The sequence below is a fragment of the Dufourea novaeangliae genome, unplaced genomic scaffold (assembly GCF_001272555.1).
Source record: "Dufourea novaeangliae isolate 0120121106 unplaced genomic scaffold, ASM127255v1 scaffold175, whole genome shotgun sequence".
In the NCBI taxonomy this organism is placed as follows: Eukaryota; Metazoa; Arthropoda; class Insecta; order Hymenoptera; family Halictidae; genus Dufourea; species Dufourea novaeangliae.
This window is the reverse complement of record NW_015374053.1, coordinates 896,158-923,694: the sequence shown is the minus strand read 5'-3', so window position 1 is coordinate 923,694 and position 27,537 is coordinate 896,158. Positions and strand designations below refer to the sequence as shown.

Genomic DNA, 27,537 nt, shown 5'->3' with positions numbered 1-27,537 from the left:
GAATCAAAAAACCTTGCCATTTCATTCGCCGGAGGGGTGTGTGGAGGATCGTATAGATGTGTAAACTAAATTATTGTTTACTTTAAGGAGTTATTTGTACAAAACTACGATACCGATAACCTGTTCCAAGCTGTGTGCACACTCTCTCGGAATCTGTTAATCAAACTACTGTAAAAGGAAAAGAAAATAAGAGGACAGGAAGAACAGTGTGACGGAGGTGGACGAGTGCTTCGAGAGGGAAGTAAATTGGAGAACGATTCGACGGGTCTTTCGAGACGACTACATACGTACACTGTAACTGAATACGTCTGTTAACCATGTGCCGTGAATGTTTATTTTTCATTGTTTCAGAGTAATCGTTATACATATATGGTTAAGAGAGGAAGCGACCGCAGGTGTGTTGTGTATAGTTTAAGCGCGCAAGATTGTTCGTGTGATTCATTTTTTATGCTCGTTCGGCGACGAACGAGGAACAACCATCCTCTTTTCCGTTTGTTACTGCTACGTTTGGTAAATCAGTAAGGATAGCCACGCTGATAATTGATCGATGCTGGAACGCGGGAGAACGATTTAAATGATTAAATTCGCGCGGGTAGTCCTTAGTCAGCGGCGATTCATTCGATTACGCCACCTAATGCTATACATTATTCGAGGTATTTATTAAATTGGCGCACGTGTAAATCAAATAAAGAAGGAACTAAATAACGAAAGAGAAGATCCGATTGATTGGAAGCAGGGCGAACAAGTTTTCGATCTAAGCGGCCGAAATAGTCACACCCGGGGGAGTTCGGTTCTCGTATGAAATTTGTACCAGATGTTCTCCAGAACGCAGACGAGCGCGCTTAATATCGTCATGTAGATCAGTCCCAAGAGTAGAAAATGAACGTGAGCATATTCCACTGATCGAAAAGCTGACTCCACGTCTACCTCGGAGCTTCGTGTTCCCTTGGACCTCCATTTCCTTTCAAGATACTTCACTATTCCCGCGGAATGAAGTCGCATCAGGCTACCAAAAGAAACAATAATTTCATTCTGAACTTCTCGCGAGAACGTTCACTATGATCGTTCAGGAGACGATAGAGCTTACTAAGTGTCTATCGAACGTCGATGTTCCGCGAACCTAGCATGCAGAAACGAGATCTTGAGCGTCCAGTAATGGTGGGGGGTCTGAACGATATGGCAGGCGTGCCGAACGCGTCGATAAATCGGCAGAAAAATATCCGGCACCTCCAAATAAGCGAAGCCGTGACTGCAAAGCTGTGTGTCCAGCGTGCTAATGTCTCTCATGTCTGGACAGCCGTTATTGACCAGATTCCTCCACTCCTTCTTCACCTCGCCCCTCGGTGATCCATTCTGAAAAGTAAAAAAAGGAAAACAAGAAAAAAAAGAGAAGGAACACCCATCGCGTCGCGTGAAGGAAGATTAACTTTCGAAGTCTAATTAGAAGATTAACCCACCACGGTGAAGTGGATATAAGCGCTGCTGTCGTTCCTCACGCAAACCGAGTGACTGCGTTTTTGCAACGCGTCTTCGAGGCTGGTTAATGGAACGGATTTTCCGCGTATCGCTAGATAAGAGGTGAGCGTGCTGCTAAATCCTCCGGACAGCAGCATTCCGGTTATTAAATGGGACAGAACAATCAGTCGAAGTGGCCAGGACGCCGGTATCTTTTCGCATCCTAATCGAAAGCATTATAACAGGTTCCATTACAAAGCGTATACAACACATTGAAACCCATAAATTTTTCTGTCTCTGGTATGGTTTCGGAACGTTTGAACCTCTTTACCTTGGCCACTCAAGCTTCCAAGAACTACGAGCAGATTAAAGGACGCGGATGAGAATTCCTCGTCGTGGTTCGCGTGATTCGTCCGCGTGATCTTGACCAGGTAATGCACCCCTATGATAACGACGACGGTGGCGAGGGTGAAAATCAGGATGGTCAACCATACCCCTTGGCTGAAGACGTTCGTGTACCATTGCTGCAATACCTCCGTTCCGTCGGATTGCACGAACAACGCGTATCTACGACAATAATCCGTACGCGCACAGTTACAAGAAGAGGGATCTTGTGTGTCTTCTGGCAAAGGTATTTAGATCGAGGTATTCTTGCACGAGTGGTTTGCGCTCTATGAAATATCGCGGGATGATGGTTAATCTCTACGGTATGTCGCAATAAGAAAAAAAAAAAAAAAAAAAAAAAAAAAAAAAAAAAAAAAAAAAAAAAAAAAAAGCGAAAACGAAGTGTCACGAATGTGGTGTGGACTTAGGGACATGTAAATTAGAGGGATGGCTTACGAGATAGTCGTAATCGGCGTGCTGTAAGTGTAATAACCGGAGGTGTCCGAATAAATCACCGTGGCCACCAGTAGTGCGTGAGCCTGTCCATTCATCAGCGTCTGGCTGGCCGACGGTCCCGCTTTTCGGTAAATCGTCCTGCATTTTCGACGAAGAAACGCCTTTATTACGGTGCACGCACTGGCCCGCCACTATTTTCTGTTCCCTTCGACCATCCCCGGCCCTCCCCCGTGATACTATACTTATACCTGTCTAGACGAATGAATCATGCGAGTATTTTGACCCACCGTGGGGCGTGTGGGTGGTACACGGAAAATTGGTCAGATTCCTCGTACGGTCTTTTTACGTGGGGTACACGGACCCTATCATTTGGACGCTCGCCGTGAAATTCGAATGAATGAAATCGACGTAACAGGTGCAAAAACTATCGATTAAGATGCGCGTACGTCGGATAGTGTCTTTAACCCTTAACACCATTGACAGTCCCAATAGTACATGAAATTACGTTTTCAAAGCTTGCAGCTAATTTGTTGAGAATTCTATAATGTCGAATCGTCGATCGTGACAGATTATATGAAAATAATTTCAAACAGATCGAGACGTACTTGAATCCCATGAATTCCTCCAGAATTGTCCATATGTCCCCGATAAATCCGGTTACCGCAGTGTCGTTCGACTTTCTCATAATGTACGGATGCATCTGAGAAATATTGTTTCGATTTATTAACCTTCGAATGTGTTTAACGTGCAGATATAACGACCGTTCTGTACGCACGATGTCCGCGGCAACGACGATAGTCTTTCCCCGCAAATTATTTGCCATTTTCACGCTACACACGGCCGTTCCGTTCAGTTTCACAGCTTGGATCTCTTCGAATTCCTGTGCAACACTGTTCCATCGCCAAATCTGTCCTGGCACCGTATGAAAGATCCTCTTCTCGTCGGCGTTCTTCAGGAATCGGACACATGTTTCTGCCGCGGTCAGCGCGAACAGGATCTAGAAAATTTATGTCGTTACGGTATAAAACGTCGGAAATCAATTCTTTCGATACACTCACTGTCAGATAAATGATGTTCATGTTACCACGAATCTTTTCAGACTGCGCGCACAACCCCGTTCCATTGTTGCGGTTTGGAATAACGAGGTGACTAAGCACGCGTATTTCGGACGACATGATTGATGGGTTTGACAGAGGCATAGACGTTAATTAACAGTTTCACTTTTAATAGACAGGCGAAACTATTCGGGGAATGCTCGAGCTTTTCGTGGAAATAATAATTACACAGAGATATACATAACAGGTAAATATCACAATACAAAAGAACAACAATAAAAATAAGTCTGAAGTAAAGGGCGATATATATCGATGTAAATCGTTCCCTAACATTGCGAATTTTCACGAATTTTCACAGATTTTCACAGTTCGTTCACTTATCAATGAAACGGTAAAAGTCGATGAATAAACAAATTGAATCGATGTCGGGATCTTGATTACAGTTGGTAAAGTAAATCTCTGTCAGTGTCGAGGAAAGGAGCGTCACCGGATATCAATGTTCAAGGGGCGGACCAATCGCGTCGCGGTATGCGCGTCGGTAATGCGCCGTGGACCACCTGCGACGTATTGTTTGCGCGCCTTCTTCGATCGTCGCGGGGATCGTAGCCGGTGGATCGAAATTGTGGAAATTTAGTGATTGTGGCCAAAGAAATGCTTGTTGACGCCGGGAAATGGACAGTTAGCGTGCCTGAACACTTCTACTCGTAGCACGGATCGGGGCTGACGGTTTTGTGGGCAAATGTTCTCGGTGAGTCAATTTTCAATAACAACTAATTTCATAACCTAAAATGGCCGACGTTTCGAACCGCAAAATTGAGTTTCTTTTGATAGCCCGGTCTCGAGTAGAATATTTATGTTTGCTTGAAACAGTTTTACGTTCCATAGAAAGAGGATAGGTTATTTGCAGGTAGATTATGGATGCTGTGCGAATGTAGACATTGTAGTGGTTACTGTGCACTTTTCATCCCTTTAACAGTTCGGTCACTGCCTCATTTGATCTTAAGAAAAAGCATACATTTCTTGGCTAATAGTATATTATGTAAGTACAAAGATAAAGGGGCAGTCTCATTATCGTGCAAGTGATGCTTTTTTTGTTTAATCTATTAAAATGTGAGTTGGCATAAGCATTCGCAATCTACGCGTGGTTTGGAATAGGAGATTTCAAGATGGCGGTGCGCCAACGGTGGCAATTGTTTCGTAGTTTGAAAATCGAGTAAGATGTAAAAATTGCGCGGGCTAAAATGGCGCCAAAAATGGCGTCGCTCAAATATAACAATTCTGTCTCGTTTCAATGCTATCGATTTGTTAGTTTTATTAATCGTCGCGAAGACGTGACAATTATATGAAATATTTAAAAATTTATCAATATATAATTTGTTTTCCTTAAGAAAAATGAATCGTGGAGGTGAAGTTTATCGTATGTAGACACACAGTGACGATCGTTGATGCAGCATGTGTTTTTAGGATTCTCTGTATAACTGTAAAATGTGTTTTCTATTACTATATTAACGCGTGGGTTCGCACCCATTGTTTTAAAACTGACTTATCTACTTGATAAGAAAGAGAATACAACAGAAACTTATTTTATTCCCCGAGAAAATTTGACAATGCCAAAGTAAAGTAACAACAAAGACCACTTTACAAAGGTTCTCATTTCTATGGTGTTTTACACACATTTCGATACGTGACAAATGCATCAAATCTTGACTACCATTACAAATATTGCATGCGTGTAATATCATTAAAATTCACACGCATACCGAGTAACGAGTCAGCAAGCGAAGAAATCGTAAGGTCGAGTCGAGTCCCGTTGCAGATGGGATCGAAGGACTGGAAATAAAAAAAAATCTAGAAAAGAAGGAATCTCGGTGGTCCGTGAAACGGTTAGGCTATGGTAGAGGAGCTCGTTAGCGGGATGCAACGGCAGAAAAAAAGGCGAAGGAGATCCTTTTTCGGGAGGCACCTGCTGCTGCTGGTGATGGTGCGAGTGCAGGCGGCCACGACCGGAGAGGCAGCAGCCCCCTCGATTGGTCCTTACGATGACAGACATCGGGCAACGTGTGGGGCAACAGGAAACATGTGGACGACAGTTTCAGGCACTCATACGGCCCGAATTCATCAATTTCTAACTTCTGGACCACCGAGGATTGTGCTCGTTGTTGTAACTCGCTCGTTACACTTTATTACATACTATACGCTATATTATGCAATAAAGATATATTATTATTATAAATTCCAGAGAAATCAGACCTTAGATTACAAGTATCCCAGCGGGGTACGATAGAATTAATTGTGCGAGTTCTCGATCTTCGAAGGATTATCCGCGCGTGCGCGCCAGATCGTATGAATGTCGTGGAACGTTTTACTGCGATTAACGGTACAGCAACGCGGCGTTGCACACACGGAAGAAAATGTTGTTCGTCAAGGATCGTTATTAATATTTATAAAAAGGATCGACCGCACGGCCGATCGGAAATCACGATAACCATCGGCGAAAGAAAGCGAATTTACGACCGGTTGCGCATCGTTGTGCCGGGTTGTTGTATCGTAGCGATATCGTTTCGGGTGCGATCGAGATCAAAGAGAAAATGATCGACGGATCGTACGATCCGTAAACCAATTCCACTGTCCCGAGGATGCTAATTAATGCGAGCTGGGCTGGACCGCGAAAAAATGGATGTGAACGAGGATGAAGCAGCCTTGCTGCTCATGGATCGGTGATTAAATTTTCTTGAACGACGTAATCTCAGAGGGACGATGCCGCCGTTCCTGTGTTGGAAGAGCCGACCGGAGAAAAATATTGTTCCGAGAAAAGCCGACGAAGCTCTTCACAAATTCCATCGATCGTTATCGACAGTTATTATAACGCTACTTTTATCGCATATATATTCGCGACTCGATTATATCGCTTAACCGACAATGAATCTCGATCTAAATCGATTCGAAATTGATCAGCTTAGAATACGTTAACGTTTACGGTTTGCGATCTTCACAGTTTCTCGACGATCTACGAGAACACTCCGATACCGAAAGGAAGATGTTTATCATCAAACGAAGAGGATCTTAACAGGAGAAAATGAACAGGGAGGATGCCTGAGCGGATGAATAGAAAAACGAAGTATAGGAAACGAAGGATAGCCACAAGTGTAAACGACAAGTTCTCCGCCGGTTCGAGACTTAACGAGCGCAAAGGAATTGGAAATCGGAGGTGGCAGAGGAAGTCCAAAGACCGAGGACAAAATTGGAGATTCGGGAATCCTTTAGCGATTAAAATGTACACTCGGTGTAAAAATAGCCGATTTCACTGTTTTGTAATGCGTCACGGGCCGGTGCAGCTCGTGCGAACGATCGGACGGACGCGCGCGAGTTTCTCGATGCACGGGTATTTGAATCGTTTCGGAAGTCGATTTGGATTTCAAATGTCGCGAAACAAAACGAAGATCGATGTCCTATCTGGTCGATCCTACCGTTCTCCCCCTCCCGAGCTCCTCCTACCCGTTCTCTTTTACTTTTTCGTTCTTCTCCGTTTGCTATCGGATCTGCCTGATCGGCCAATGGGGAGGGGCAGGGGGGACAGTGAGCACAGCCGTGTGCGTGCCCTCGATTCGCAACAGCATAAAAATTCGATCGATTTTTCGGCGTGACCGTGCACAAATTGCAGACGTTGCACACACGACCACGCTCTCGGCCGATCGAAATTTTAAATTCTCTTCCTATGGTAAAATGCACGATATTCGAGGTATGTATGGATATATCCTTTCGAGAACCTTGAAATTTCGCGCATACGTTTCCATTTTGCGGATCACGTCACCGGGCACATCGGCTTGAAATTGAAGAAGAAGAAGAAGAAGAAGAAAAAAGAAGAAACGAAAGGTGCCCGTGTCGTGGAACCGAACAATTTACTTATTTATTTATTCGTTTGTTAACCGGATAATACCCCGTTCGTATAGGATACTACCCGTATAACACGCGGAATTAAGTGCGGAACGATCGGGCCACTGATAACGCGTTTCTCGGTGATCGATTCACGACGGGTTGAATGAAAGAGTCTCGGCCAACCGGTGGGAGGGTAGGAAATACGAATGAATCGGATCGCTTGGATCTCAGAAGCCGGAAATTGACACGGTAGAAACGATCGAACAGAAAACCGCGGGAAGATATAGATGGATCGAAAAGAGGGGGTGGGCCGAAGAAGACGCGGTTGATCCTCGACGTTGTCTACGCGAATTTTGCAAAGCGGTGCCGCGTTGACGAAGAGTATAGGGGACGAAGAATAATAAGAAGAAGGCACGGTGAAGGGAAAAGAATAGTAGAACGAAGATAGGAGGCCACTGAAGGAAAAGAGAAGAGTATCGTGTTCGAGAGAAGGAAGGTAAGCACGGAGAGATCGCGGGAGTGAGATTGCTGGAGAAAGAGCGGAGTATGGCGGCAGAAGCGATGTACGTGAACGAAGGGTGGAGGAGAACAGAGAGAGAGATAGGGTCTCGCAGGAGGGAGAGAGAGAGAGAGTTGGTAGTAGGGGATTGCGAGGGGGAGCGTAAGGCTCTCGGGGTAGCGGGGCATCAAGGGGTAGACGGAGGAGGCGAAGCAGAGGGCGAAGAGGGCGCGAGGAGCTGTGTGCAGGAAAAGAAGGAGGTTCGTGTAGTGGAGGTGGTGGAGGTGGCGGCGATGTGGAGGAGAAGCAGGAAGAGAGAGAGAGGAGGAGAAGGAGGGAGGCTAGTCGTGTTGCGCGGCGGGTGAACGCGGGCTGTTGGTAGGTATATGTTCGCGGCGGCCCCTACACGCGAGTGTACAACGTAAGATACTACAGGAGAGAAGAGACGGAGAAAGAGATGTCGTGTGTATACGTACACCACGACGCGTGGTGAACAGAGAGACGAAGTGAGAGAGCGAAGGATAGAGGGAGAGAAGAAGAAAGAAGAAGAAGAAGTGGAGGAGGAGGAGGCCTCCGCCTCGACATATATGCGGTGAGAACGCGCGCCTCCTGACTCAGTGCTTGACAAGCCAGCAAGCTCTTAGGATCCACCGGGCTTCCCACCGGGCATCACGGCACACGCTTCACCAGCTGCTTGCCACTGCCACGCGAGCGGAGAGTGTACACATCCGTAGAGCCAAGTAGTCCATCTCTTCTGCGCGCCGTCCGTCGTCTCTCCTTCCTCGGCGGGCCGCATCGTTTCGTCGGTTCCTTCCGGGAGGCAAACCCCCTGTGCTGGTGTTCCGGAAACGATCATCGGGGTATCGTCTTCGTTCGATCGTATTCGAGGATAGATTCCAATAGACAGAACTGTATACTCGGAGGATCAAGCCCAGCTACGAACCAACCAACTAATCCTGGTACACAATCCCGGAAGCGAGGACAAGGGAGGAAGAGAGATTATCGGCACCCCCAGCTGAGAGAGGCAAATCCCCTCCCCGCGTTGAATATCGCGGTGAAGAGGATGGAAAAGGAAACGGGTTGATACCACAGAGAGAGAAAGAGAAAATAAGAGAGCGAGAGCGGGGTGCCATGATACGTTGCCGGGATACGTTCAGGAAGACGCACACGGCGATGCACCGGTAAACTGTGTGGATATATCAAGTTGTAAACGCGCGCGCGTGTCTCGAGATTAAAGTTCGCGCTGGAACACCGGAGGTCACGAGGGTTCACCGGACCGTTTTGTTTCGAGGCGGTTGGAGGAGGAGCAGGAGGAGGAGGTGGTGGTGGTGGTGGAGGAGGTGGGGGAGGAGGAGGACATATCAAAGGAGAGCGCCTAGAGACACAGAGGAGTCTTGGTCGCGGGTCGCGGGGGAGCAACAGAGCATTCGACCCCTAAAGTGCAATGTGATTTTTCGGGGTTATTAGTCATTCTTGTGCTTTCGAGTGTGTGACTATGGGTAAATGATTCTGTTACGGTGAGCAGGGTAAACGGAAACAACGGAGCGACAGACACTAATTTTCATCGTTATCGCGTTCCACCAGGGATTCTTCGAGTCCCTTCAGGGTTCCAAACGCTCGTCGGATACTACGTTCGACAGCACGCTGTGCAAAACGTTCCCCAGGGTTCGGTGATTCGGGGATCGAGAAGACGTCCCGTACGGAGATTCGACAGACCACCTGGGAAGGGGTTGACGAGGAGCGAAACTGGATCGCGTAGATCGCGATCGTGATCGAGGCTGGTCGCCTAATCCGGGTGATGCGCCGGCTCCTGGAGACGGTGACGTGCTCCGCGTTCCCAGCGAGACGAATCTCCTCGAGGAGCGTAACTTAGGATTTCGGAAGATCACGAGGATAGTATCGCGGGATAAACGACGGAAAAAGAAGCGTGTTGCGGAACCGGAGGAGGTGGCGGTGGTGGAGGCGGAAGAAGAAGAAGAAGAAGGAGAAAGAAAAGAAGAAGAAGAAGAAGAGGAAGTGGGAGCAGCTGAGCACGAAAGAATTCGTAATCTACACGAGATAAGAGGAAAGATAGGCAGAAACGAAGAAGGAGGGCGTGTTGCACCGTTTGTTGGTGGTTATCGGGGTTAGGGGACAAGGGCACGAGACTCGGGGCACAAGGTGTGTTGTTACGCACAGAATGAAGTCGAACATCTGATCGTTCCCTTCGCAAGGAAGGCCGATCGTGACTGATCCGACTAAGGGTGACCTTGAGCAAAGATGGTCAGGAGGGCGCTACTACTACTCTCACTGGTCCTCCTCGGTGCCTTCGACGCTCCTGGCATCGAGAGAGCCGCCCACGTCAGATACCTGGCGATGGCTGGTAACACCTGTAACGCGTGTAGGATGCACGAGGAGATCCGAGCCCTCAGTCTAGAGGCGATCAAGGAACAGATATTGAACAAGCTCGGATTGAAACAGGCGCCGAACATGACCGGCCGAGCGTTGCCGAGGATCCCGCCGATCTCGAAGCTGATGGACATGTACGGGATGCAGGCGGATCAGCCGCAGCCCCTCGAGCCTGGTATCACCCATCACGAGGAGATCGACGAGTACGCTGCCAAGACCGAGAGCGTTTTCGCCCTGGCGCAACCACGTAAGTCACCGGCTATTCCTCCTTGTTATCAGAGGGAGGTAATCGTTGTTACCACCTTTTGCTCCCTTCAGAGTACACAGGCTGATAAACGCGCAAACAGGGGTGAGGGGGGGCGAACTATGTAAACTATACGGTATGCATATATAACCGATCACACGTCGGATCGTTCACGATACGCGGTTTCAGAGCATGCTTTCTATCCACTAGCAAAGATACACGGAACTTTTTCCGGGAAAACGACAACGACTATCGCCTCGACGATAGCGACCACGATACCCGCGAATTAGCCTACGGTATTGTAACGGCGTTCGTGGCAGCCAGCTGACGTGTTTTTCCTTGGCAACAGCCGAATTAACCTCTCGAACCCGCGGCGAATATACATCCGCGACGTTACATGCGAGCCGCGACTGCAATTTGCAACATTGTCGTTTTAAATTGAAATGCACTCGAACCTCCGTGGGTACGCGCACGCTACCTCGATCCCCGTGGCACGAGCTTAAGAGAAAAATAATTATGTAACCCGTTCCCGACGGCGATCTATTAACGGTACTTAAAACCGCGACGGGAAACTGCGTATCGAGATTAGGATTTCTCGCGATTTCCCTGCGGTTCTCGCCGGGGTAAAACGAGCAGAACGATGTCACGGTGGATGGAAGAGGTGCGCGCGGTAACATTCTAAATTCGCCTGGTATCCGAACCCTTTTACGTGTTCGACGTGAAAAATATTCCGGGCTTCCTCGACGTCGCTCGTTCGTGCGGGTTCTGTTCTCCGTGCAGGGGATCGATTTGAAATTCGATCTTGCCTTCGAGGGCTGCCCGCGAGAAGGCGATAATGGGCCTCATTGAACCTCACTCGAGGATTCTCCTGCACGCCCCCGTCGTTACCGTTCTCGATCTCGGAATCCCAGGTTTATGTAATATTCCATGCGAGATTGTCTGTTAATCAATTGCACACGGCGATCGTTCTCTTAATTGATCCGCACTTTGGACGCCCCCTTTTAATATAATACACTTTCAATTTCGAACACCGTCGTCGCGTGGAATCGCAACGGGAGAAAGAGAGAGAGAGAGAGAGAGAGGAGACGCCGACCAATCGGGGGACGCGATCGAGATCAACGGGCGAAACTCGAGGAGACGATCATCCGGATCGCGCCGCAGGAGACGGGAGGAGTGTGCGCTGCGAGATTCTGATCAGTTAAGAGTCCTTAACGGGTTAAATCTGCGTGTAGACGCCTGGAAGAGATATATGCGAATCAAAGAATTTGTTCATCGAACGGCGTAGATTCTCCTGGTTTTTATTCAGAAGTATTAACCCTAACCGCCCTTTCCTCCCCTGGGTCTTTTATGGCACAGGCGAAATTTCGCGCTCAAATATCTCCGAAACGAAGGGTTTGTTATTAAGGAAAAACCTTTAACCCTAGATTACAGAAGTCTCCGGTAACTCACGCGTTATTATCATTCGTAGAAGTTATGACTGGAAGTAAACATGTAATATTTTGGAAAAATATTATTTTTATCGGGGCTGTGACCCTCGTTACAAGTATTTATGATAGACTTAAGAATAATGAAAAGTAAAGATGGTACAGCCTGAACATATATCGACAATCGCGATGAATCACGAATTCGAGGTCGTAATTTTTATGATAGTTTAGCGATCCAGGGTTAACATTCATCTTTAGAACCAATTAAATCGTGTATTAGAGACACTGGGAAGTATACCTGAATTTTTTCAGATTCTTGGAAGCCTGTAAGATAAAAAGAATAGTTCTGGACATAAGGGGGAGCAGTAAAATTAACGGGAGTCACGAAGGGTTAAAGAATCTAACGAGATATTTGCTTTTCAAGAATCAACTTATCTATCTCCCCGCATAGATGCAACCGTCTGAAAGATGTCTTCGATGTTTTCGACGCAAACTGTGCGTAATCGGTCGTGGTTGTGCCGGAGATCGGTAACCTGTGTTTAACCCTCCTCCTCCTTGTCGATCCAGCCGAATGAAAATCAAGGGGCTTCCCAACGCGAAATCACGTATCGGATCGATCCGAAGACCGATGATTTTCGAGCGATTTGATACTTAATAACCACACCGATTCGCGATCGCACCGGTTGACAGGACCACTCCGCGCGGAGTTGCACGACACACGAGTTATATTCCACAGGCACAATGTTACCACCCCGTCCCCTTGTATCTTGTGATTACTGGTGCTTGGACGCGGTTTAAAACGAGCTCCGCGGCGCTTTCGTATTATACGCGTGATTACAGGGGCCATTGTCGGCGGCCCTCGTACCGATCACGGAATTTATGATGTTGCAAATTGTATAGAAAATGAGAAAGTGATCGGTTCATTAAAACTGGTCTTCCCCTCTCCGTCGATGCACCAGGGCGCATAGCCTCCTCCTCTCTCGGGTGCGCGGTTTTTTCGCAAGAATCACAGCGGCGGCGGCCGCCAGGTGATTTTAACGCGTCGATCGCGTCCATCGGGTGTTAAAACTATCGAGCATCAACCCTTTAACGGTGGAATATTACTTTTTAAATGTGTACTCGCGTGTGTAATTACCTTGATTCGTTTATTTTAAGAAGAGATATATATTTCTCGATTTTTAGTCAAATTTCCATTCTCATAGCAATCGGTATTTTATTACCCAAGTAGTTCCTCGTGACAAGTACGCTGATTAATAGACTGCGGATGGTTATGCAGATTTGCGCACTGATATATGAAAAAAGCCATGGCACAGAGTTTTGTTTCCTATACTAGGGTTTTCAGTATGTTAATAATAATACATAAATACTATTAAACTTTAGAGAAATCTTTATTTTCCTACGTTTAGCAAGCAAGGACACGCTATAAATGTATAAACGTCCGCCAGTCTGCTCATCAAACATCGTTAAAGGGTTAATGGAGAGAGTCTGTTGGGGGATCAGGGTTCTTTCCAAGGGTGATAATTAGGATAAAACGATCGAAGGGCGAGCGATTAATTTCGTTCGTTAACACCTCCATCTGTGGAATCGTTTCGAATCTTCGTTGGACATCGTCGAAATTTCTTACTCGGGAGGAACACACGATAATTACAGAAAGAGTCGCGAGTTTCGAAGGTTACGACTATGGTCGTTCGTTATCATCGGGGCTGATTAGCGGGCCCGGAACGATTTCAATTACATTAAATCACCCGATAACTGTACATTCGCACAGTGAATCATGCTGCCGAAACCGTGGGATTGCATTTGTTTACGAGGGAAAGGTATACATACACTATACGTATGTATGTATATATAATAAAATTCTTAGCGTGTCTGTCTCTGTTTGTTAGCAAAATCTGTCCAGAGGCTTTTTCTCGTACTTCCCGATGATTTAAGGGTAGAACTTTGGCGTGAAGTTTCTTGGGCACCCAAAGATGCCGTAAAAACGAACTCCTAAACCTGGACCATTCGAGGATGGGTAGTACAGTAAATCATCGATGAGTGTTCGGAGGCTTCTCTTGATAATGAGATTTAAGTGGTGTAGCCGCATATGGCCATTACTTTACCTAATATATTTAATGTTCGCAACCCTTCGAACACTCATCGATGATTTACTGTACCTGTGAATGAAAACAGGTATTGCGAACATTTTGTTTTATATTTTTACTATAATGAGGGTATACTAGAAGAAAAATCGAGATTTTTTTTATGCTACCATGGCGATAAACGTTAAAATTTCGGCTGTTACTGATATTTTTTGCTCTGTGCGCATGGCAGGATAATAAAAATCGGTATTTACTTCTAGGGGTTTTTCTCGTGGTACCATACATAGTAATGCCTGGCGAAGGCAGGCTTAAATACTAGTATACTCTACTGATCGTATCGAAAAATTGAACGGAACGTAGGGAACTTGAGGGAATCGAAGAGGTAGAGGATCCGAGGCAATAGGGACGACGGGCCAGGACTAGTATCGAAATCGTGTGTTGGAGGGTTATCGCCTTGGGCGACCCATATCGCATCTTCGAACGCCTGGAAACCCGTTGCAGGACGATCTCTCTGGTATTCGTTCGGTGCGAAACTCTTTTTTTCTTTCTCCATCTGTTCCTCCTACCTCCTATATGCTCCCCCGGCTTTCTCCATATATTCGTGTGTTCCTCGACGAATCTCTATCTTTCTTTCTCGATCCTCAGGCCTTCGAGCCTCTTTCTCCCCTATCTTTCGGGCCTCCCCGAACTCTTTTTTCTCCGGTTGGGGTTTCCGTTGCCTCCTCGCGGACATCGACATTCCTCTTCCGTTCGCCCGATTTTCGTTCCTTTTTTTTTATTTATTTTATTTCCGACCGGTATACATATATACAGGAGTCGGTTCACGGATCTTTTCCAAGCTCCATTCGTCGTCGTCAGTTTGTATCATTTTTTTGTTAGTTACAAACTGTGTTGGCCACTGGGCGTTTTTCTTTTTTTTTTCGCGATTTTCTCTCCCGTGCACTCGCGTCCCCCAGATCTCTTTTCGCGAATTCCATCCGTCCTTTCTCCGTATTTTTCCCTCCTCTCTACCCCCTGTACTCTCGCGATCTCTCCTTCGATGAAACGACCATCTCTCGATTTTTTGCCGGTCGTCCTCGAGAGATCGATCGATCTTTGGCCGCCACCCCCTTTCCCCCTTTTGCTCGCCGGTCGATCGCCTCCTCGAACGTTTGCACCACACGGGGACACGCACACGATATGGATTCTCCATCTTCTTCTTCTTTTTCTACTATAGAAACATTTTCTCAATCGTCTCACGAGATAGAAAGAGATTATTGCCCGCTTCGGATCGTGTCGAATATTTCGACGGATTACAATGCAACCGGAAATCCAACGATCCGTTCCCATGGGCAGAAAGATTTGCCAACATTTTTTCGGTGTCGAGTCGGCCGTAATTTTGCTGACCATGGCTCGAAACTTCACGTTTATGCTAGCACGTTTCGTCCGGTGAGAAATTAATTTCGCGATCGACACGCCGGATTCTCGAGCACTGTTCGTCGAGCTTCACGGATATTGGGCGACATTCGGGCCGTATCTCTAGAAGGTTACACTTTGCACACGGTTTACCGAAAACAATACACGGTGCCGTTGTTTTTAGACTTCCGACAATAGAAACGCAATTTGATAAAATTCGTGTGTTATCTGGTTATTCATTGACCTTGTTGTTTTTCTGTTTTTGCACGCGTCTTTCTCTCTGTGGGTGTGTGTGTGTGTGTGTGTGTGCATACGATTGCTGCGCCGAGTCTAATAGAAACGCAATTTGATAAAATTCGTGTGTTATCTGGTTATTCATTGACCTTGTTGTTTTTCCGTTTTTGCACGCGTCTTTCTCTCTGTGGGTGTGTGTGTGTGTGTGCATACGATTGCTGCGCCGAGTTCTCCTCCGTGGACGAAATTTCCAAGTACGCACGAACGACGAATCGGCCTCGTTCCGCGGCGAAGGTCACGGCCGGTGCACAGCCTAGGTCAGTCCCATCGCTCATTATCGCGTTAAAGCTGTCTCTGGAGGTGACAGGTCGCTGTTAGAACTCTCATATTTTTGGACGGGAGCTGGACTGACGTTGCCCCGTCCGTTCGACGGTCTGCGTCTCGTCATGGCCACCGTTGGCCCGCGCCGTAATTCGGCCCCGCGGACTATATCGTAGGCGTATCTCGTCGCTTTGTTCCAGCTCTCTCGTTATACACTAACGCTCAAAAGTTTTTGTTTTATCAGCGTCTCTTCATCATTTGATCTCGAAAGAACTGGGTACGATAAGTGATTCGAAATTCTTCAGCTCGACGCACGAATTTTCGTGTTGGATCTATCGTTTCGTCCTGGAATTAGGGATGTTCGATTCCGATTCGATTCTTCGGAAGTTCGATACCCACGTCACTGGTCCACGTATAACAATGGCCAAAGTATGGGACCAGGTCTGGTAATTAATGAAAAAAGAAAATATTATTCTACAAAGAGTTAATCGAAGGCAACGTGTATGAAACTGAGTTACTGTTCTATCGAGACTCTGGTCCCATACTTTTGGCCGTTAATGTATGTGTTGTAGACGGCAGTGACGTGTTTACCCAAGGAAATCAATCTTCCGAAGAATCGATTTGGAATCAAGTATCCCTAACGAGACTTCGTAACTTCGATCGTTTCTCTATGGAAACGAAATACTCGATTTTCGTTTCTCCATCGAGTTGACCAACGCTCGACCTCGAAAGTATCTCGTAATTTCCAAAGCATTTTTGTTCTTGTTTTTTTCTTTTTTTTTCTTCTTTTCACGCGGAGAACGCGTAGGGGAGAAGATGGCTGGATCGTTAAGAGACATTTCGCTGTCACTAGTATATTCGGGTATAATTTCAGCCACATCGGAATAACGTCCATTATCCAGGTCGATAAGGGATCTGTGACAGATACGGATAAGATGCATATGACAATAGGGATAATAGAAAATTTGCCCTTTCAACGTTCATTCTGTATTCTCTGTTCCGGAAAGAATCGCGGGCGGAATATCGATAACGGGGCTGAAAGTGATACATAAAACGAACAGGAATCCATCTTAGGACTCTTATTAAAGACGTGTATCTGGTAACCGTAGCTCCTCCGTGTATATTATTTTATTTGTTCATTCCACTCGAGACCGTGAAAGATCACGCACGAACCGGACGTATAAAGGAACGTGTAGCAGCGCGTTAAACGAGGTGACATAGAAACAACAGATGACTCCATAGAATCGGTGTAATTGGATTTTCGGTCGTGGTGTCGTGGACGATTGACAGAAATGAACTGTTTCACCGAAATAACCGATGATCGAAGAGGAAATATTCTGCTAGATCTTGTGGTCTTGTGTTCGAACGATGAAGCGCGTTTGGATAACGAGGTTCCTGTCACTGCTCTTTCCTTTCTTCGAGGTGGTCTCGGGCGTACCTGCCCGGGCAAAATTAATAAATCTGAAATGGATATGTAAGCCGTTGAATAATGACAGTGCAGATAGTGGCACTGCGGTCAGCATACTCGCAGACAGGCGCCGTGCCATCAGTGACTCTCATTTTCTATGATTTCGCGTTGCCTGCTCCGAATTTCTGGTAGCTTGCGTCGTTCATCTTTTATGGCGTATGAATCGTAATTTAAATGATGCGTATAGATTTAAATTTGAAACAGCGCTTAGGTCATCCCGAGACGACGAACGTTTGTACTTCTTGAAACTTCTTCGATCGGAATGGACGAGGATTTGCATTGATTCAGAATATAGTGGACAAATATTCGCACAGTCGGTTTTTTAAAAATCATTGTATAGGGTTTTTTTGATTACGGTGAAAAACACAGGAGGGTGCGAATATACTGTTTTTTGTTCTCTGCAGGTTTTTAAAATGTATTTCGAGGGGACGATGTGGTGTGGTCGAGCTACAGTTGTCAGAGGGAACGAACGATAGCAGCTGTGAAAGATATTTTGTCAATGATCTAGATCGATCGTCCTGTCGATAGATCCGTATGTATTCGATTGATCTGACGGTAGCGCCGATCCAGAAAACCAGTTTGTCGTGTTCCTGGCTCTCTCGGAGGCATTAGCAGTCGCGAATATCGTTGCTGCGTTGCAAACGCGAACGCATTTAAGGACTACTAGAGTTACATAACAATTCGATGGGTATTATCGGCTTGGTCGGACTCCGTGTACCTACAATATTAGATCGATCGTATCGCGTTACCGCTACCTTTACTGCGGATTCTCATATAATCTCGCGCCCCGGAATTATTTCTCTCTCTCTCTCTCTCTCTCTCCGTTCACTGACACGTTGTTACACACGCTTTTGAAACGTCAGTAGTTCACTTGTTTAACTTGTTTCCATCCGGATTCGTAATCACGGGGAGCAAAAAGGAATCTTTCGATGTAAATGGAAAAATACGATAATAAATAATTAAGAACAGACGAGGACGGAATCGCGTAACGCACGTCTTACGCAATCTATAAACAACGATAAAGAGTTATATTTCGATAAATCAACAATGTTGTAACAGGTATTGGCAAACCTGTACGCCAGTCAGGCACCTGCTAATGAATTTCACAGACCCGGTATAAATTTCATCTTTTAATTCTTCTTTAAACGGATATTAATAGGGTCTCCCGACATCGACACGAAATATACCCCATCGATACAGAGTTTTTCGGGGTAGAAAAGTGTCGAGTTTCAATCCGTTCGGCGGGACTCATTCGATAGAGAATTCTTTCTTCTCTCTCTCTCTCTCTCTCTCCTTTAATTTCAAGCAGTCCCGAGCGGAAATTCGTTATCGCCGATAATTGTCCGGGGCCTCGTTTATTTTGGCATGGCGCTGCGTGGAAGTGTTAGATACGTTTGAATGGGGTGCAAGAAGAGGCGTGTTTCTGCCAGTTCCTACAATCCATCCCCCTTGTGCAAGCCCGTTTCGATTCGACAAGGGCTTGCTCGCGGCCGCCCGCGCGGTTTCGAACGCACGCGATCTGTTGGCGCGTAACGGCGACGCCGGCGGAGACCCTTTTCGAGTGGCGAACTCAAGGAGAAAGGAAGCGAAAGAACGAAGAGAAAGGGCGCTGGGGGGAGGGGGTAGAGAATGAGAGAGAGACAGACGCGTGACCCAAATGCGAATTTTATCGAGTTACGCTGTTATACTGTCGAAGTGCAGTCGCAATTGCAACCTCCCCCCTCCTCCCTGCCCGCCCTTACCCCCCTCACGAGCTTCGTCACGCGATGCAAATTGCTCGAGGGCGGCAGTTTTTACGTCCGGTTTCATGTGGTCCGTGTAACGCAAAAGCCCAAAGGGACCCCGGGACTCGACCGTCAACGAAGGGGTGGGGGGGGGGGGCCTGGTCCCTTTCAGCCGAGGACCTTACGCGGGAAGAAACACGGTCTCGGTGAACGAGTACCGGAAATACGATAAGTGCCCGTAGATACGGCACGCCTGCGTTGCCTTGCCTCGCCTTGCCTTGCGCCTTTAGGATTTTCTTGCACCGAATTAAAACTTATCATCGATTCCACGCCCGATTACCCCTATCTAATCCCGGGGATCGTTAACGTCCCGCGCGAGTCGGTAGATTAACCACGAGAACCAATTTCGCTAACTGCTTTACGGGCATGTATGTATAAACGAGAAACGGCGGGTTCGAGCTTTCCTCGCGGAACGAACGAACACGCGTCGAGAAGAACGGTGTGTTCTTCCCTTCGATATGTCTGTTGGAAACAGAAGGTTTCCAGGTAGCCGTCGTAATATCCTTGTCGGTTCGTTTATACTCGTGTAGCAGAGGCTCGATCGAGTACGTTTAATTGCGCGACTGTACCGTATAATACTTCCGGTTGAACGGGTGAAAAAGGAAATTGGGGAGTGAATTGTAGTAAGGGGTGGGATGTTGGAGTTAGTGGTAGTAAAGAGAAGACGTTCTAAAAGGATAGATGGAGAGAGAAATTCCTGAATAGATATAATAGATATAATAGATTAACAATCTCATACAGTAAATTCTTGATGAATGTTCCAAGGCTTCTTGGCTCTGACAAGAAGATGTTCCTAGGTGTAACGCTGACTTTTTGTGTGAACGGATAAAATCGTGAATCACGAAGGGAAATAAGCAAAAGCAAAAAAAAAAAGGGAAAGTAAGAATAAACGGGAAAGAAGCGGCTCGTGTCCTTCGCGTGAGAGATTCGCGATCGGTCATTCACCCTCGACAGGTATATGTATATGCATGTATATATCCGAGTCGAAGATCGTTGGCGCAATTAAGTATTCCCAAGTCGAAGTCAGAGGGCACGTTATCGATCGAGTTTCGCCGGTACCACGGGGGTGAAGGGGTGAAACGGGGGGCGCGGTGTGTGTGGGATGAGATAGCACAGGGGACGGTGATACCGCGCAGAGAGAGAAAGAGAGAGAGAGAGAGAGAGAGAGAGTGAGTGCATTACAACAGTAATTTCGGGGTTCAACGCTCCATGACGGGTAGCTGGTCGAGTCGGGCGGGTACATGCCTGGTGGGCTCACGCAAACTTCTAACCCTCCTCCTTGTCTCCTAGCGCGATCGTGCTCGATGGATAGACGCGTCGCGCTTCCACCACACCCCCATCCCCCTGTTTTCGTTCTCTCGTCCGAATCACTCGCCGTACACGCTTCTTCCTTTGATCGATCAAGTACTCGCCGATCCCTCCTCGAACTTCCCACCTCTCCTTCGAAATTCACTGATCACCTCGAACGGATATTCGATAAAACCGTGTACAAGCATTAATCTAACGATTTTACAACGGATTTCTCGACTTGGAATAATCGATTGGGTTCGTGAATGAAAATTATCGATAAAGATCGCTGGGTTTGGTTCGTTGAATGAAAACCGTACACTTTGCTCATTCTCAAAAGGCATTATTCGGATTTGAAAATGAGACTGGTTCCTGTATCGTTTAACCCTTGGATAGTCGACGCTTCTGGGGGACTCGAATTGGGTCCGTTTCGTACTCGTCTATCACTCGATAGTATATATAGAGTGGACCAGGAAAAGTGATCAGCTTAGATTATTCTATTGCTGGATGTTCGATCGAATTTTTTGTTGACCAGTGAACGTGATTCAAGAAGAGCTGTAAGATGATTCTACCGAATCTTTTGTCACCCATCTAAACTAACGAACAATTAAGAAAATAGATCTACCTTAATTAAAACGACGTTCAGAATGTTGTGTCCATTAGTGCTTAGTTCTATTTACGTCTCAGGTGTCGTTAAAAAAAAAAAAGAAATTTATTCCCCAGTTCACCGTTTACAAGATCGAGAATCGTAGCAGCCGCCGCCATTAGATTCGTTAAATGGTTATAGAAGAGATAGGGAAATAGATAGAGCGTACCTGGTTTTTGGTATTAAATTTCGACGGGTCAGACGACACGGCGTTTAGTCGCGCGCGGAGATTCATGCGCCGCTGGTGGACGATTCGTCGCGCGCGATATTTTTAAACGTCGTCGCCCTTAGAAGCGGACGGTTGTCGGCGGCGAACGAGTGAAAGAACCACCGGGATGATAGCGGCGAAAAGTGCAACCGAGGGGGGTACGGGAGACGTGTGGGGGACAGCCTTATGCGTCCGTCCCGTATCAATTATTTCTTCATTTATTTATAGGCAGGGCCACGACACCGCGGTATCACCGTTGTTTTCCATGATTTCCACTCGCATGCAACCACTCCTCTCGGGCTTTCCCTTTTATTACTCGCGAATGAAACCCGTGTGCGGCGCTGTGGCGATTTTCACGTCAACCCTTACACACCGGACTTTATTCGGTCGGTAGGGGAGCAAGCCAGTGTCCATTTTCAATAATCTCTTAAAAAATCTGTGACATATTCTTCGTCGATTACCATTTTTTTTGTCAATCGATTTTGAAAATCTGCTGGATACCGGGGGCAATTGAATAGGACTGGGCTAGCGTGTCTGTTCATTGCATTCCGTTTCTACTTACTACTATGGCGAATACACGTGTTTCAGATTAATTTTCGAAGTCGATTTTCTGGAAAACTAAGCCTTAAATGACAAAATTTTATTCCACATTTTGTTCTTATTTCTCATAAGGAATCACCTTGTACCCGCTTGTACATATTATTCGGCCGCACCCTGTATGTACATCGTCTCTTGCGTCTGAGTCCGAACGGTTCCTGGTATAGTACAGCGGGGGTTAATAAATCACTTTCGTCGTTTAAACAAAGTTGCTTGCATTCTTTTTAAATAACGCCTCCCCCTCTCCTGTATTCATCAAACAAGAGCTTCGCCATCGAAACCGTGGACATTTTTCGAGCTTTCGGAGGATACCAAACGGCAAAGGTGTATTCGCACGATCGATATAAATCATAGGCGGGTGAGAACCTGTGAGAAAACGTTTTGCTACAGCGTGGCCGAGGCGATGCGAGTGACCTCCGTTCGCTAAAACTATATTTATCTCTACGCGGCGAACGCGACGCGATGTACTTAGTGTGCTTTAGCTTTATTGTCTCTCTCCCTCGATCTGTCCTATCCCCGAGAGAAGGGAAGGCGCTTTTGTTTTTCTTTTTTTTTTCTTTCATCTCTTTTTCGTACGTGTTGTCCGGCCCCTTTCCTTCCTCTGTCGCGCTCACTCTACGAATTTATTTGTGTCTGCGCTCTCGTCACCGGATTTAAAATCCACGCGCGCGTTCTCGCCGTTCCCGCCACGTGTGTTTCTCGTGTCGCAGCGGGTTAAGAAGCTCACCCCGCTCTGGGGAACCATCCACGCGTCTTCCACGAATTCTGGGAACAAAGCTACGACGACGGGTAGAGAAGAGAGATGATTCGTGAATCACCGTAGCACTTTGCATTCCGTCCTGATAATCCGTCGTTATTGCAACGATATTTCGCGTCGCTAGCTGCTACGATTTACCCCTCCCGCCCAAGTCTCGCCTCGCCACACAACATCAAAATCTAGTAGCCCGATTAGTGAAGAATAAATTTCTTGTATTATTCAGAACACTCGCATTTCGAGTCATTATTAATCCTAGTGTCCATAACCAAGTATGGGGAAAATTTGTCCCATGCGTTATTGTTCTCCTCCTATTCTTTCGGTATCATCAATTTCAGTGAAAAATCGACGAAAAAATTCCTATAAATTCCATACTTTCATGAAGAACATGCTGTTTAGTGAACGATTATGTCATCATAGAGGATCCCCCAATTAAATTAAAAGTTTCTAAATGTTCGACCGCTCGAGTGTACTATCGAGCATCTAAATTTCGATTCTGGAGGACCACTGTGCGACATCAACGTCTTTTTTTTATTCAACTCTGCCAAACGCAGACTCCAGAGTGGTTTCCCGAACCCCGCGGGGTTAAATGTAGTCTGAAAGATCTCGCGGCCAGACGGTCGGTAGCCGCGTCTCGACGAAAATAAAATTCCCATCTTTCTGTCTCGCCGTGTCTATACGCCCTTTCCATTCCTTGTTTTTTGACGCGACCGTGACTCATACTCTCGCGCTCTTCGTTCCTTTCCATCGTCGTCGTCGTCGTCGTCATCGCGTTATCATCCACGAACGAGTCGCGTTTCAAAGACGTTCCACGTTTCCCCGATAACGGAGGAGGATCAGTGTCACCGCTTCGATAATGACGGAAAATCGCGGCGAAGTCCAGAGAACGCGCGAAGGCGAATCGAGGCGCGAGACGGTTGATTCGATTAAGTTTCTCTCTCCCATCTTTAAATTCATTACCCAAATACTCGAGACGAGTCTGTAAAATTTGATTAACGGCCCCGTTCCTCGGGGAAATTTTCGGGCAAAAACAAGACGTCTCGCCGATGGAGCGTAAAAGAAAACGATCGGAGCCGCTGGTGTCCCGGGAATTAACGCAATTACCGCGCGATAAAGTGATTTAAGCTTGTTGGAGGGAGGGATACTGACGGATCTCCTGGGCTGGTTAATTGCCCGTTTCCATGACGTGGCTCCTAACGCCTGGGATCGCGAGGTATCCGAATGGCGGAGTAGGTAGAGGGAGGGTGTGCCTCCGATAGCTAATTATCTCGATAGACGTCTCTGGAAATAAGACGTGTGCACGATGTTAGGGAGTGTGACAGCGACAGTGATAACTACACCTAGGATGATACCTCGAGCTCGAACAACGTGATATTCGAGCATGGTAATAATTAAACGAGCCGTTCCACCCGACGATCCTGGATAATTAATTAATGTTGCGTCTGTTATTTAACTGAACCATTAAGGGTCGATATTTATACAGGGCGAAACAAATAAAAGGTTCGTGATTTCTGGGGTGAATAGTACTTGCCAAATAATGAAAAATAGTCCTAATAAACGTGGATTGAAATGTTCATATTTTCAAGGTTATAAACAATTTTTTGTTTCGGTTATAGCGACTGACTTTCTCGCTTCGGGAGCAATCGTACCGTACGGAAACAATGGATTACCTTATCATTTCTTCTTTTCCTGGTTACAGAAGATTTTCTACAATCTTTAGCAGTTTTCTTTCGTAGAAGCGAGAAAATTTTCTTGACCCATGTTTTTCAGGTGATTCTTCATCATTTTCCAAGTATCATCTACCCCAGAAGCGATGAACCCTTTTTTTTGCGTCACCCGGTATACATACTTGGAATTACAAGTGACAGGTATACATTTTCCGTTAAACCCACCCCTTAATGTCGAGATAGATTAACGACTGATTAAACAGGCCTGAAATTTGGTAGATCGTGGAATCCAGGTAACAGCTACCCGCGTCGACGACGGTGTTCCACCTCCGTAAATTCTCCTCCCGTTCTCTTATCGGCGGTAGAGTTCTCGATGCTCCGCGAAAAGTCGCCGCGGGCTGGGTAGAACGGGGAGGGAGGAGAGAAAAAAAAAGGGTGACATTTCGTTTCTGGAAAAGACGGGAGACTGTGCGGTCGAGTTCAGAGAAGCCGGTTGGATCCAGTCGAATACCGGGACGAAGCGGAGAAGAGTCTGTTTAGAAGGGGTCGACCCCGCGCGATTCCCCATCGATCGTTGTTGGGTGAGCTTGGTGGCCGCTGATTGATCGATCCAAGGAAAAACGTAGTAGTTCGCGTAACGGTACGATTTCAGGTGGCTTTACCCTTCATGGAAGCGGTCTCAGGCGAGCGATGACCTGAATAGAGTCGGTTTGCGGGGCTAACGCGCTTCGCTACGCGTATATAAATCTGCTTCAGTGTTTTTCCTTCTCTCCTGTTCTTCCCCCCCCCCCGAACCCCCTCTACTCCCGTCCGTTCCCATGCCGATGATCGTGGATCACGATGACGACGACGTAGGTCGGATCGAACGGTAGCCCTCATCGTCGTCTTCTTCGTCGTCCTCGTCGTCGTCGTCGGGGTAAATGTCGGACGCACGTGCGTGTGCAAAAGGCAGAGAGAATTCTTGGTGGTTCTCTCGTGTGGCCAGCAAGAAACTCGACGGCCACTCTTCCTCTCCCGGTTGTTCTTGATTTATTGCCAATCGCGGAGAGCACGAGGATGCCGCCGCCGCCGCGGTATATACCGATCGTTCGATCGATCCGAACAGAGATCTTGTCCGCATGATGTCTCCGGAGTAGGACGGATCCTTTCATCGTCTTCGCGTATATATATATATATATATATAAAACCGTCGGTACCATCGTGTATTCTTCCATCTTACTTACGCGAATCGTATTTCTCTGAACATTTACCATGGTCGTTTTCCATTCCGAATGTTTTCTGTTTCGTATGAAACTTCCTCGACGATTCATTCGAGGAAGAAACAATTATAGGAAACTAATTGACAGACGTATATCGGAGCATTACTCGGTTCAGTGCTCCGAAAGAAGAGAGTTAAGTCTAACATCTCCTCCCCCCCCCCCTTGTTTCCACCGTTTTCGCCAACATCAGTTTTACCGATTTCCTCGACGTTTCGGTTCCAGATCAGAGGCTAAGGCATTCCAAGGGCAGCCTGGACGTTCTCTACTTCAAATTCTCCGACAAGGTGGTCCAGCATCGCGTGACCAGAGCGGAGCTATCCCTGTGGATATGGGGTACCGGTGGCCAGGAGACCGGCGAACTCGAGAAGTCCGCCGCCGATTCGGAGACTCACGAAGACGGCGGTGGTCCTGTGACGATCACGTTGCAGAGGATCTTACGCGGCGCAACGGAGTCCGGTGGCCCGTTGCTAGGACCAACGTTGACCACTAAACACCCACGACCTGTCGGTCGTAGCGGTAATTGGGTGACGATCGAGCTAAGACGAATGGTCGCCGAATGGTTCAAACATCCACGGGACAATCTTGGCGTAGCCCTAAAGATCTCTGGCCCCGGCGGCAATCACCGTAGGAATTCTAAGTTAGTCGAGACCAATCCTGGGGCGGAGTACGCGCCGTATCTCGAGGTTCAGACGCAAGAGCTCGACTCCCGTCGAGGGGCGAGGATCAAAAGAAACATAGGACTTAATTGCGACGAGGCCAGCCAGGAGACCAGGTGCTGTCGATACAAGCTCACCGTCGACTTCGAGAAGTTCGGCTGGGACTGGATAATCGCGCCCAAAAAGTAAGTATATATACATACATACATCCTATACCTAGAAGTCGTCCTCTCGAGGTCTTCTTCTTTCTCTTTCTCTGCTCGGTCTTCGAAATCGGGACACGCTCGCGGATACCGGATTTTCGCGCGAAGAACCTTCCAACACCGGTGATTTTAGTCACGCCACGGGCTCTCTGGCTGTTCTGCGAGCTTTTTCGCGGAACTTGTACTGCGTTAAACGTCTGCTATTATTGGGACTGGGTGGGGAAGTGATACCCCTTTTTGCCTCGGTCTTCGTGAAACGCTTGACCTTCGTTACCAGAATTTATTTTTCCACCTGAATTTTAACCCTTTGCGCTCCTTGCATTTTTTACGCCTATTGGTAGTCTACTCTAGGGATTTTTAGGTAAAATAAAAGAAGATAATATATGTTGACAGTAGAGTTGGTAGTTAGAGTAGATCGCCCTGTACTTGCTATCCAAGTTACACTGGTAGTTGGAGCGCGAAAGGTTAAAGAACCCAGCGATGTAGAACTACGACAATTCGGAGTATTGGTAATCGGTTCTTCTCGATTAATTTCGATGATACGATTCCAAAAGTTTCGAGAGATAATTATATTTGGATCGTCGTGGTTCTACCGATGGAGGGTGATACACCAGAGACCGTCGACGACGTCTAATCGACATTGGGACGATTTCTGTTGCCTCAGGTACGACGCCAATTACTGTTCGGGCGACTGTCCGATGGCGTTTCTCCAGGCCTATCCGAACACCCACATCGTCAGCCTGGCGTTACCGCCGAACAACACCGGACCGTGTTGCGCACCGAGGAAACTCTCCGAGATCACGATACTGTACTTCGACAACGAGTACCAGATCGTGTTCTCACGGCTGCCGGGTATGGTCGTCGAGAGATGCGGATGCACATAGTGACCATCCGATTCCGGCTCGACGACGAGGATTCGGCCCTGCGGGCGAGGACTACGACGAGAAGGAGGAGGATGTCGAGGATACGTCGTCTGATCGAGATCTTGTGTGTGTGACTGGCGACGCCGCGCGACGATCGTGGAGACGGTTTAATTTCAATTTTCTATACTTTTTTTTTTTCTACCATTTACCCAAGAAATCTTCGATCGCGAACGAACGTTGGATCGTCGTCCGTAGTACGTCTTCGTCGTCGTTGTTCGATTCCTCGACGATTCCTCGTTTCGATAGACTGAAAGTGCCTTGTTTTTGGGGTGT

General features: G+C 47.0%; 1 protein-coding gene across 1 annotated transcript; it reads left to right on the top strand.

Annotated features, from left to right (window-relative positions):
* Nucleotides 1–9,423: 9,423 nt before the first annotated feature.
* LOC107189937 (growth/differentiation factor 11) lies at nucleotides 9,424–27,225 on the top strand. Its single transcript, XM_015578631.1, has 3 exons — nucleotides 9,424–10,360; nucleotides 25,705–26,323; nucleotides 27,006–27,225. Exons 1-3 carry the CDS (start codon nucleotides 9,985–9,987, stop codon nucleotides 27,223–27,225), a joined length of 1,215 nt encoding a protein of 404 aa, XP_015434117.1. The 5' UTR covers nucleotides 9,424–9,984.
* The last annotated feature ends 312 nt before the right edge of the window (nucleotides 27,226–27,537 follow it).